Source organism: Loxodonta africana, chromosome 17 (assembly GCF_030014295.1).
Source record: "Loxodonta africana isolate mLoxAfr1 chromosome 17, mLoxAfr1.hap2, whole genome shotgun sequence".
Classification (NCBI taxonomy): Eukaryota; Metazoa; Chordata; class Mammalia; order Proboscidea; family Elephantidae; genus Loxodonta; species Loxodonta africana.
In genome coordinates, this window is record NC_087358.1 from 50,311,226 (window position 1) to 50,324,609 (window position 13,384).

A 13,384-nucleotide genomic window follows, 5' to 3' on the forward strand; every position below is an offset into this window, starting at 1 on the left:
GGGGGTTTGCTATTCTATATATGGCAATCTGGGAAGACTTTTGCAATAAGGTTTTAAAGGATTTTCGGCTACATTGTAGAGAAGAGACAGCATGTCAAGCCTGAAAGCTGGGAGACTAGTGATCTAAATGAAAAAAGATGGTGGTGGGTGCAAAAAGGGGAGAAGTAGTAGCCAGGGAAGGAGCCTTAAAGGTCATCGTGAGTTGGAACAACAACAGTAGCCAGGGAGGTAGATTTTGTGTATAATTTGGAGTTTGAATAGACAAGATTTGCTGGTGGATTGGATGTGGTTGTGAAAAAAATACTAGAAAAAAAGATGACCTCACAATTTTTTACTTGAACAACTGGAATGAGAGCATTATTTCCATTTTCTGAGATGAGGAAAACTGTTGGAAGAACAAGTGTGGAGGTGGCGATGTGTGTACACCAGGAATCTGGTTTTGGATGTGTGAAGTTAGATAGCCACGTAGAAATACTGAAAGCAGGCAGTTGGATATACAGGTATTCAGGAGAGAGACCTGGGGTGGACCGATAATTAGTCTACTGCCAGAATTCTCGCTTCTCTCCGTTCCTGTTACCTCTGCTCTAGGTGAGGGCGCCAGTTACTCTCATTTGGATTATTTTAACTCCGTTCTCCTTTACCCTTGCCACTACTTTTGCCACTCTTTCAATCCCCACTGGATAACATAGCCTGAGTTTTTCCTAAAATGCAGTTAGATGAATGTTTCTCATATACTTGAACTGTCACTGGCTCTTCATTGCTATGAGAATAAATCCAGACTTTATAACCTGATTTAAAGGTCCTGCATGATCTGGTGTTTAAGTCATTTCTGGTGTCATTTCTTTCTACTCAGTATTCTCTGTACTTAGTATCCTCATTTTTTTCTATGTCCTCCAAGTTTTCTCCTCTTTAGACCTTCAAATACTATCCTCCCATTATTTATATCTTTTCTCACCCCCAGATACCTTCTCACCTGGCTAACTCCTGTTTCTCTTTCAAGCTTTAGTTTAGGTATCATTAGTTCAAGGTGTCTGTCCCTGACAAGTATGTGTTAAGAGCTCTTTTTTATACTCTTATGGTACTTGCCATAGCATCGTTGACCTGTCTATGTATTTTAATTGCCATTTTCTTTATAGTCACTTCTATTGGACCTTAATTTCTGTGAAGCCAGGGACATCGCTATCTTGTCTAGCATTTTATCCACATTGCTAAGCATAGTCTCTTGCTTTTAACCCAGACCCAGTGCCGTCGAGTCGATTCCGACTCATAGCGACCCTATAGGACAGAGTAGAACTGCCCCATAGAGTTTCTGAGGAGTGCCTGGAGGATTCAAACTGCCGACCTCTTGGTTAGCAGCCGTAGCACTTAACCACTATGCCACCAGGGTTTCCTTTGCTTTTAGTTAGTGCATAATAAATATTCCTTATTTCAATGGAGAGAAATAATAAGTGACTGATTATAAAACATCTATGGGAATTCAGCAAAGTTTTTATATCCCAATGGTAACTAGTTACGAAGGATGATGTGGAGAAATATAATGAACTAACCACCTCCCCCATCAACAGTACGTAGAAGTATTGTTTAAATGTACTTAGGACAACACTAACAAGAAATACATAGGTCCTCTATGAAAAAATTGTATAAAGTGGAATAACTATAGACACATGCCATGTTCATGATTGGGAAGCTTCAAAGTTGTCAAGATGTCAACTCTGTCTGAATCTATTTGCAAAATGTCTTGCAATTGAAATAGAATTCTAGTGGATTTTCTTTTTAGAATTACTGAATTATTCTAAGTTTCATATGGAAAAATAAACAAGTGAGAAAAGCTAAGTTAAATTTTAGAAAAAAGGAAAATGAATAATTTGAACAGCCAATTAATAAAATATATTACAGATCTATAGGACTTAAGGCAGAGTGATAGTATCATAAGAGTAGTGGACAGAGCGATGGAACAGAATTAGAAGCCCAGAAACCCAGAATTAGTGTATCTAGATACTAATTATAAAATAAATATAATTTAAAATCAGTTGAGAAAGATGGTTGACTGTTCATAAAGTGGTACAGAATTAATAATTGTTTTGAAAAATATAAAATTTGATCACTATCTTACAGTGCACACCAAAAGCAAAAATAATACAATTATATTGTGCCTCTTTCTGATAAAAATTATACAATTATAATGTGCCATCTTTTATATATGAAGATCTTTTAAAGTGTTATTAATTTTGTGTGCTTCTTTAAAATTATTTTTCCCCAATGATAGTGATTTATTTGTGCATATCACTTTGTCGCATTGTTCTTTGTTGTGAAGATCCTAATTTTTTGAAATGAGTGACTTTAATCAATTATCCATGGCCGTAAAGCAGGGGAAAAAATAAAGGAACACATTATTGGCTCTAACACTTAGCTTTGACTATCATATATGGTGCTCGTAACCACAGGTTGTATACTGTCATTTAACATAACACATTCATTATGTGATATATATATTTTTTTATGTTTTTCAAAAATAAGCTTTATTCTATTATAGAAGGAATATTTAAAGAAGATTTTTCTACAATCCTGTTTTTCAGTGGACTCTACTGTAAAATCAGTAAATTTTTTTTTTATTAACTTTTATTGAGCTTCAAGTGAACGTTTACAATTCAAGTCAGTCTGTCACATATAAGTTTACATACATCTTACTCCTTACTCCCACTTCCTCTCCCCCTAATGAGTCAGCCCTTCCAGTCTCTCCGTGACAATTTTGCCAGCTTCCCACTCTCTCTGTTATGTGATATATTTTTTTTGAGAATAAAGAACCTAAATGCATTTGTTGGTTTTAGAACACTCATAAAATAAATTGAATGTGAAAGCTTGGCTGATTTTCAAATATTGGGAAAATAAACAAACAAAAAAAAAAACAGTTTCTGTCGAGTCGAGACCCCATGTGTGTCAGAGTACAAACAGTGCTCCATAGGATTTTCAATGGCTGATGCTTTGGGAGTAGATCTCCAGGCCTTTTTTCTCAGGTGACTCTGGATAGACTCAAACCTCCAACTTTTGGTCAGCAGCTGAGTTTGTTACTTGTTTGTACCACTCAGGGAGATATTTTAAATAAGCTTGGTATATTAAGCATAAGAGGAGCCCTGGTGGTACGGTGGTTAAGTGCTCAGCTGCTAACTCAAAGATCAGAGCTTCGAACCCACCAGCTGCTCTGCAGGAGAAAAATGGCAGTCAGCTTCCGTAAAGACTTATAGTCTTGGAAACCCTATCCACAGTTCTACTCTGTCCTATAAGGTTGCTATGAGTCAGAATCGACTAGATGGCAATTGGGTCTTGGTATTAAGCATAAAATCACTGTTAGTTTTTGTTTAACATCTTATAGCTAAGAGCTTAACCCATTCTAAGTATAAGTGTATTATTTTTTATAATTGTGTCCTGTAAAATGTTCTTAAAAGCTAGCTATACTTGTGTTGCACATATAGGTTACTCGAAAGGCTGTCTCAGGATCCCATGTAGCCACCAGACTACTGGGATGAGAATTCTATCCAGTGGTACCAACCACTATTGGTAGGGTGTTATGTGCATTTAGTCTGATCAAGTCATCCACACGAGACACAAGTGCTGGCAAATGAAAGCCGTTTTAATTACTCACAGAAAACAGAAAGCATACAACAGACTAGTTCCATGACAAGTGGCCCCCTTGGCACAAAAGCTGTTTGGGTGGATATGAAAAACTGTGCATGCCCATACTTTGTATGCCAAGTGAGGGACCAAGACAATTCTATGATGACCAGTCCTCACTGACCCCAAAGTTGTCTGGGCAGGCTGGAAACTCTTCTATGCTTGCCCCAGGATGCTCTGTAGACAAGGGACTGGACCGGAGGGCTTTCCACCACCCGGTTTTATATTCCAGAGGCTATGGAGCACAGTAGATTTTCCCATCTCACCACCCGAGGAGAGGGTGATTAGACTTGTAGGCACCAGCATGGAATTATGTCTCTTTAGTCCTGCTGCTTATTCAGGCAAACCATTAGACTTCGGGCTGTGGAGGAGGGTGGGTGCAGGGGGTTTGTTCCTGAAGCCTCAGATGTGGGCAGGGGAGGAGCAGGAAAGACCACAGCCGCTGGGCTTGTTGGAAGGACTGCCTTCTCTCCGCAATTTATTCTTGCACCCAATGGTATTGGTTTCCATGGTGCTGTGTAGCGTATCAGTTTTCCTGTTTACCTTCAAATATTTATTCTGAAGAGTTTTTGTGTGTGTTTGTTTTTTTGTTTCAATAAATAAGAGCCACTAGTGCCTATCTGAAACAATTTATGTCTTGGAATTGTAATATTTTATTACTGATTTGTTTTTTTTTTTACTATTCTTTGATGGTAAAAGATTCACTCCCTGCCCTTTTACGATTTAATGCCTTAGTAGTCCTAACATGATTCTCTCCTTGCTCTTACAGAGAGAAGAGAAGAGGAAGGTTTTGAAGAGAAAAAAGCTATTAAGAAAAAAATTAAAGAACTTAAATTTCTAGATTCTAAAGTTGCCCAGAACCTTTGTAAGTATCATATTTCAATACTATTAAATTATGAAAACACACTAGAGATGGCTTCTTTAAATTATTTCATTTTCTTTATGACTTGTTTTTCATTTTATGTTACCTGAAATTTATTATTATTACTATTTGCTTAATAAATTCAAAGGTAATTTTCCTTTCTTTGAGACAACTTATGGGATTAAATTCTTCAAAAGATTAATGCGTATTAGAAGATAAAACGAGAAAGGAATATAGAATGAAATTTTATGTACCTTCACTAAAAACAGAAAAGTACTTTTTTTCCCCTAAATTTTATATTATTATTGTTGTTAAGAATATACACAGCAAAACATACACCAATTCAACAGTTTCTATATGTACAATTTAGTGACATTGATTATATTCCTCAAGTTATGCAAGCATTCTCACCCCTTTTCTGAGTTAACATAAACTGCCTCATTAATGTAAACTCACTGTCTGCTAAGATTCCTGTCTAATCTTTTGAGTTGCTATTGTCAATTTGATCCCATATAGATAGTTCTTAAAAGAGCATAATGCTCAAAGCAAACCTTTTTTACTAGTTAAGCTAAACTATTGTTCAGTTTTAAGATGATTTCAGGGGAAGGTTTTTATTTAAGGTTTAAAGATTATCTCAGGGAAATAGTTTCAGGGGTTCATCCACCTTCCACGGCCCAGAAAGTCTAGAGTCTATGAAAATTTGAAATCTGTTTTGAATGTTCCCCCTTTTGATCAGAATTCTTCTATGGGGTCTTTGGTCAAAATGTTCAGTAACTGTTACTGGCCACCACCTACTTTTTGTGGTGTAATGGCAAAGGAGGCAGTTGTTCATGGAAATAATTAGCCACACATTCCATATCCTCCTCCTATTCCTAACTCTCCTTTTTCCGCTGGTGCTCCGGGTTAATACAGACAAATTGTTATGCCTTGGGTGACCGCTTATAAGCTTTTAAGTAGTATCCTTTCCAGATGGCTCAGCCATAATATTAGCCTAAATATTCATCTCGAAGTGTAGTATTTGATTTGTTGAATGGGGTTATTTAGAATTATTTATATACGTACTAAATCGGATTTCAGTTCTAAGCATAATAGCTGACAATTACAGATTGCTTTTGTGTGCTAGTTCTATATTTGCCCCTTTAATCCTTACTACAACCACAGCAGGTAGGTATTCACATTTATACTGTAATAAGAAAACTCCCAGGTGTAGCAGTTAAGTGATTTGAATAACGTTGTTCATTCTGAAAATAGCCAATGGGTATACCCATTGCCATTGAGTCGATTCTGATTCAGAGTAGAACTGCCCCATAGAGTTTCTAAGGAGTGGCTGATAGATTTGAACTGCTGACGTTTTGGTTAGCAGCTGAGCTCTTAAGCACTGTGCCACCAGGGTTCCAACAGCCAATCTATCTATATATCTATTCCTGTTTCCAGATAACAAAGTCACATTATCACCATAGAGAAAGATCCTGCTTGTCTTGTTTGTTTTAGCTAGAAGCTATGTATCACTTTCATTCAGCTGATAAAGTATTACAGTGTAAGATCAAAAGGTTCAGGACCTATACCGTGTCATGTTGTCTGTGATGTAATCCATTCTAGAATTATTCTTATCCTCTCTAATTATAACCAGTGTTGTGATTTAAGCTTTATGGTTTGATTCACAGCTAGTTTTTGTCTATGAAATTCAGAATCCTTCCAGATGCTGAATTCTGAGAAGAGCCTAATGATGGTGACAACTGATTTATGAATAAGATAAATTGGAGTAAAGCAGTGGTCAGTAGTGGAATACTGATTTTAAAATGGAGAGAGTCACTTCTAAAGTTTATTGAAGAGAAAAATGATGGAGGTGTACTAGATAATTTCTTTCAGATTAACTGAAATATTCCATAGAATTTTGAGGAAAAGGTCTAAATTTCATTCATTCATTCATTTACTGGTTTATGTAAAGGTGGGTTAGGTTCTCTGTATTTTGAGTTATTAGAGGTTTTGGCAAAGTCTCTAGGCTCATCATTATAGAATTCTAGCCATTTGATGATAAAGAAAAGGCTCAGGATTTTACAAAGTTCACGTTGTACAGATTTTGTTGAGTGGGTGTTAAAGTTGTAAAGGGAGGAACCCTAGAATAGACAAATTATTGCAAAGGTTTAAATATTTATAAGTTCCTTTGCAGAAAACATGGATGACTGCTTCCAAAATCTGCACACTTTACAATCCTTAACTGAACCCCAAGGTTCCCATTGGGATCTTTATAATCACATTCGGAAGAGTTAGATGCGTATTAGTAAAAAGATTCATTTTAATGGGTCTTTTGAAGCTTTAACTGGGTATCTCCTATGTTATTCTCACTAACTTTTAAGTATTTAAAAAACAACGTCTTTGCTTGTCTTCTGACTGCTCTGTTAACTGTTAAGGCCTTTTCCAATTCCAGTTCCAAAAAAAGCCAAGAGTAATTTTTTTGCCCTTAGTTATTATGGCAAATATTTTCCAAAGGGTAAAAAAACCCAAAAACCAAACCAAGTGCCGTCGAGTTGATTCCAACTCATAGCGGCCCTATAGGACAGAGTAGAACTGCCCCATAGAGTTTCCAAGGAGCGCCTGGCAGATTCAAACTCCCGATCCTTTGGTTAGCAGCCATAACACTTAACCACTACTCCAAAGGATAGTTTATTAATAAATTAGGAAAAACTCTTAATTTGTTCAAGCTTTAAAAATATGTGTTTAATAATATATTCTATTTTAATTATAGAATAATAGCCATAAATGGTACACAAATTACAAATATTGAAGAATGTAAAAGAATAAATTATCTGCATTCATAAAGCAAAGTTTTCTCATAATTATTTATCTTCTTTCATGTTATTTATTATTTATTTAATAAGTGTGTAACTAAGATCATATAGTTTTATATCTTCAAAGTTAGAGAACTCCCAAGACCACCCACACTACTAACCAGTGGAAAGTTCCAGTGTCCAAGACATTCTCAGGTTCGATAATTCATTAGGAGTCACAGAACTCACTGATAGCTATTATACTCACAGTATCATTTATTACAGTGAAAGGATACAGGTTAAAATCAGCCAAGGGAAGAGGTACATGGGGCAGAGTCCAGGAGAGTTTTAAGTGTGAAGCTTCCAGTTGTCTCCCAGTGGACTCGTGGACAGCACTAACTTCTTCAGGCAATAATATGTGACATTTCTACAGAGTATTGCCAACCAGGGAAGTTCACTCGAGCTTTGGTGTTCAGAGTTTTTATTGGGCCTTGGTCATGTAGATATCGTTGACTGTTTGTGTATCTGATCCTAGTTTCCGGTCCCTCTGGAGGGCGAGCTGATACTACATGGCTCAAAGACTCCACCATAAATCATCTTGTTAGCATAGACTAACTGATGTGGCCCAAGGCCCCCAGGTAAATGGAGATACTTTTATCAAGATATGCCAAAGGCTTAGAGATCACCTACCTCCCAGGAGCCAGGGACAAAGGCCAGACCACTCTTTGAGTAGAGTTAACGTTAGACTTCATGGTATACTACTTTTGGGGGTGCATTTTCTTTTTGTAGTATTCACTTTAAATTATTTGGTTTATTTTATTCTAGCACATATTACACATAATTACACATAGGAGAAATTACATAAAATTCATGATGCATTTTTAATATAATGGGTCAGGTACTCATAGCTAAACAAATAGAACATTACCAGCATTGTACAGGCTTCTATATGGTTTTCTCTGATCTTATTCCCCTCTTTCTGTTAGAAGTAACCTTATCCTGAATCTTGGGTTAAACATTTCCTTTCTTTCTTTAAAGTTTACCAACATATACATGTCTCTAAACAATAAATTGTTTACTTTTGACTGGTTTTGAATTTTATATAAATAAAATCATGTCATTTTAATGCATCAAGCTGTAGGATATTATTTTTCATTCCTGGACAGTATTCCATTCTTTGGCTATCACAAGCTATTTATGCATTCAATAGTTGGCTGGCATTTGAGTTGTTTCTGATATTTGTTGGTAATAAGGCAGAATTTTAGAAACCATGGCCCTCAAACCTAATCTGGTCCATTGACTTCTTTTATAAACAAAGTTTTATTGGAACCCAGTGAGGGGCATTTGTTTTTATATTATCTATGCCTGCTTTTGTGTTATAATAGCAGAGTTGAAAATTTGTGACAGAGAGAGCATGGTTCACAAACCCTAAAATATTTACTATGTGACTCTTTACAGAAGGAGTTTGAGAATCCCTGATCTTAGTATGTATCTGTTTTTTATTTGTACCAACTTACACTTCTACCACCAGTGCTTGAGTATTTCCATTCCACAGCCTCACCAATGCTTGGTGTTTTACACGTGATCTAGTGTGGCTTTGTTTTTATTTATTATTTTCGGGATTTGTTGAGCCTCCTTGATCCGATGATTTGTGTCTTTCCATAATTCTGGGATATTCTCGGGCATTATCTCTTCAAATTTGTTTCTTTCCTGTTCTCTTTGTGATTTTCTTTTGGAATTCCAGTTAAACATTTTAAGATATTTTTACTCATCTCCCATGTTTCTTAAACTAATGTTTTTCATCTCTTTTTCTCTTTGCAGTGTATTTTGGATAACTTCTTTGATTGTGTCTTTCACGTCACCAATTTTCTCTTTAGCTAATGTCTAGTCCATCTGTTGAGTTTTTTATTTCAGTAGTAAAATACATATGTATACATATATATAAGGGACCTGGTGATGCAATGGTTAAGTGCTCAGCTACTAACCAAAAGGTTGATGGTTTGAACCCACCTATCAGCTCCAGGGGAGAAAAACCTGGCAATTGTTATTAGAAAAGATTATAGCCTAGAGAACTTTATGGGACAGTTTTACTCTGTCATATGGCATTGCTATGAGTCAAAAATCAACTGGACAGCACAATAATACATATATATATTTTTTTTTTATGAACCACCACTGTACCCCCATTTAAGTATAAAATAGGGGGTGCGGTGGTAGCTCAGTGGTAGAATTCTCACCTTCCATGCAGAGACCCAGGCTCAGTTCTCACCTAATGCACCTCAAGGGCAGCCACCTGTCAGTGGAGACTTGTATGTTGCAATGGCAGTGACCAGGTTTTAGTGAAACCTCCAGACTAAGACAGACTAGGAAGAAAGGCCTGGTGATCTTCTCAGGAAAAATCAGCCAGTGAAAGCCTTGTGGATCACAACAGTCTGATTCTATTGTGCATGAGGTTGCCATCAGTTGGGGGCTAACTTGATGGCAGCTAACGACAACATATATATATGTATATATATAATTTGTATTTTATATATGTATATATACAGACACACACAGAGGCATAACTTGTTTTATTGCGCTTTATTTTATTGCACTTTGTAGATATTGCGTTGTTTGCAAATCGAAGGTTCGTGGCAATCCTTCCATCAACCATGTCTATCTTTGCCATTTTTGCCAACAGCACGTGATCATTTCATGTCTCTGTGTCACATTTTGTTAATTCTTGCAGTATTTCAAAATTTTCATTATTATTCTATCTGTTATGGTTGTCTGCGATCAGGGATCTTTTTATGTGTGTGTGTAAACCTTTTTATGAGTTTTTATCATAAGGGTCTCATACAATATGATCTTTGATGTTACTGTTGTAATTGTGTTGGGGTGCCACAAACTGCACCCATATAAGATGGCAAACTCAACCGATAAATATTATGTGTGTTTTGACTGTTCCACCAATTGGCCATCCCCATGCCTGTCTCCCTCTCCTCAGGCCTCCCTATTCCCTGAAACAGAACAATATTGAATTTAGGCCAGTTACTAACTCTACAAAAAAAAAAACAAAAAACAGTGGCCTCTAAATCTCTATTCTACCATACCGCCTGAAATGCAAAGCTATCATTTTTCTCTTCCATTTATTATATTATGCCCCCAAAGTATTCTATCCTTTTGATTTTTTCTATTTAACATTATTTGATGAATACTTTTCTAGTCAATACTGTACCTATATATTTATGTTCTTTACCATTTTATGTCATTTTAAGTAGTACTAGAAAGGATACTTTAGTAGGTATAAGCTTCTCTATCTCTCTTGTTGTATCTGTAGACTAGATTTCTTGAGCAGAGTGTTTTGTATTTCAAAGGGTATCAATATTTTCAAGGCTTCTGATTAATGTAAATTTGTATACCAGAAATGCCTTGATTAAGTTTCTCAATCTGCTTGCTAGCAAGATTTAACATATCACTTGCTATTATTATTTTTTGTGCCATTTTTATTTCTTATTATTTTAATTGTTTTTACATGTATCTTGCCCATTTTTCTATTTGGAGCTCATGGTAATCTATTTATTTTTGGATGCTTTGAAGGAAAAATAACACTCTGTGATTTTGAGGCAGGTTTTCCCTCTAGCTTGTTTGTTTTTTTAATTGTTTTACATGCTTTGAGATTAGCATTTTCCTTTTATGTTTTCAGATATCAGTCTTTTCACATATTTCCCATTGACTTTTATTCTTGAGAAGTTCTTCTCTAACCAGAGATGAGCTAATTTGTCATATTAAATTTCTTTTAGTATTTGTTTTTGTTGTTAACACTTCCATTTAATCTTTAGTGATCTGCAGTTTTCTACGTGATGTGATTTAGATTTTATTCCTTCTTCATAATTTATTTGTTGATTATTCCTTTGAGATTATATAGTAATTAAATTTGCATGCTTTTTATTTTCTACTGTGGGCTTATACATTTTAATTGTATTAATCTCTATTACCATGTCATTTAGATCCTTTCTTCCAACTTCTTTTTATCACCATGTGGTCTGTTAAACTCAGGGATGATGGATTTTAAAGATTAGATACATTGCTATTTTCTAGCATTATTCCATGTTTATGACTTGGGTTCAGAAATGTGTGATTGAAGCTGATGATATGAACACAGACTTATTTATCTGTAGGTAAATACGTGGCATCCTCAAGAATCTATAATACAGCTTTAACCCAAGAGAAGCAGATGATGTTTTCTGAGTGTTATGAAAAATAGTGTATCTATATGGAAATACCTACAGACCAAATGACATAGAAGTTTTGTATATAAAATAAATGAGTTATATGTAGCAAGTGTTGAGTGTATTCAAGAAGCGACATCTGTCACTGGAGAGAAGAGACATGAGAATAGTACGATAAGGGGGAAGCAGCAAAAACATTATATTTAATGCTGTGAAAATATTCTTATATAACTCAATAGCTTTTTGAGTAGACCATTAAGTTATATCACAGGATATCAGAGGTATTAAGAAAAATTTAAATAGTGTTTGGAATTCTCGTTTATAACATATTATGCTATCTAATCCATTGGGACATGTTTTCATGGAGATTTGTTTTCTAAAATTGGATAGTTAAGCTTTAGTTACGTGCAAAGACTATTTCTTTAGCATAGTATTTGCAATGTTTCTGAATGATGAAGAGCTACTATAGCTTGTACAAGTGTTAATGCACTGCTTAGCAGTCTTCTAAGTGTAATATTTCTGAACTATTTAGTAGGACTGGAATATTTTATATAAGCTAATGACATACATATTTACATAAATACTGCATGTATATACTGAGGTGTCATGATTTTTTTCATTACAATGTGATATTTTCATAATGTACCAAACATATTTCAGGTTTTTATCACATGGAAATTGGCATCATTACCATGGTAGGCTAATAAGTAAGCATTAAACATCAACCTCGTGACCAGCATAATCATACAGGACTGTTGTTAAACCCTGGAGCTACAACACGAGAAGAGAATAAAATGTGCTAATGAAAGTTTAGCCCATAGTAGTTAATATTAAATGTTTAAGATCTTGTTTTATGTAATTTTTTGGTTTTATAAATAGAAGTACATCTCAAATTCTTTTCTTACCTAATTCATTATAAACCTTTTCTCCCCGCTTAGCAATCTTCCTGAGCTCTTTTCGGGTGCCATATGAGGAAATCAAAATGATGATATTGGAAGTCAATGAAACACAGTTGGCAGAGTCTATGATTCAGGTAAACAAACAGGCAGAGAGCTGAACCTCCACTATTTCACTACAAGCTTCTCATTAAATAGAAATCTGTAAGTGAAGCAAAATTCTTAACCCAAATCATTCAACTGGAAATCATTGCTACATAATTAGTTTCAGCATCACTTCTGCATTGCCAGGAGATAAAACTCTGCATCCTCACTTAACTGCAAACTACATATAGTGCTATCAAAATGATTATATTTCAATTATATGTAAGTGACTCATTTTTTTGAATGGCAATTGATTAATTTTATATCCATGTTTCTGTTTTTTACAGTTAAAACAACTAATATGTTAATTTAAATTTGTTTCTACAGTTCTTTAAAATGGCTTTTTCTCAGATTTTTGTCTTACTACAAATGTTTGTATTAATATTTGCTGTAGAAGTTTGAGGGTGTTTTTATTTTATGTTGCCTTTACCAACAACCCTTCCTTCATCCTGCTCCTATGAATACTAGAGATTGTTTGATAGTGTTCTGAATTTACTCAGAAGCATAGAAGTTTTTCTTTTTTTTTTTTTAATGTTTACTGTGGTGCTTTTCTGAATTCCATGTCATGAATCAATAATATGTATCTTGATAGAATTTAACTCCACTGCCCCTGAGTCAATTCTGACACATAGCGACACTATGGCACAGAGTGGAACTGCTCCATAGGGTTTCCAAGGCCATAAATCTTTACAGAAGCAGAGTGCCACATTGTTTCAAACCGTCCACCTTTCAGTTAGCAGCCGAGTGCTCTAACCACTGGACCATCAGGGCTCATTGATAGAATTTAAAAGTGATCCAAAACACAAATTACACAGTGAGAGAGTATTTTCCATT

The 13,384-nt window shown here is 35.3% G+C and overlaps 1 protein-coding gene across 2 annotated transcripts in view; it reads left to right on the top strand.

Moving 5' to 3' along the window:
- DIAPH3 (diaphanous related formin 3) overlaps nucleotides 1-13,384 on the top strand; it is a 588,341-nt gene that overhangs the window by 283,962 nt on the left and 290,995 nt on the right. For both annotated transcript variants that reach the window (XM_003412593.4, XM_064270057.1), the window contains 2 exons: nucleotides 4,439-4,534; nucleotides 12,449-12,543. In XM_003412593.4, coding sequence (XP_003412641.1) covers nucleotides 4,439-4,534; nucleotides 12,449-12,543 — 191 coding nt within the window. The remainder of the gene's footprint in view (nucleotides 1-4,438; nucleotides 4,535-12,448; nucleotides 12,544-13,384) is intronic.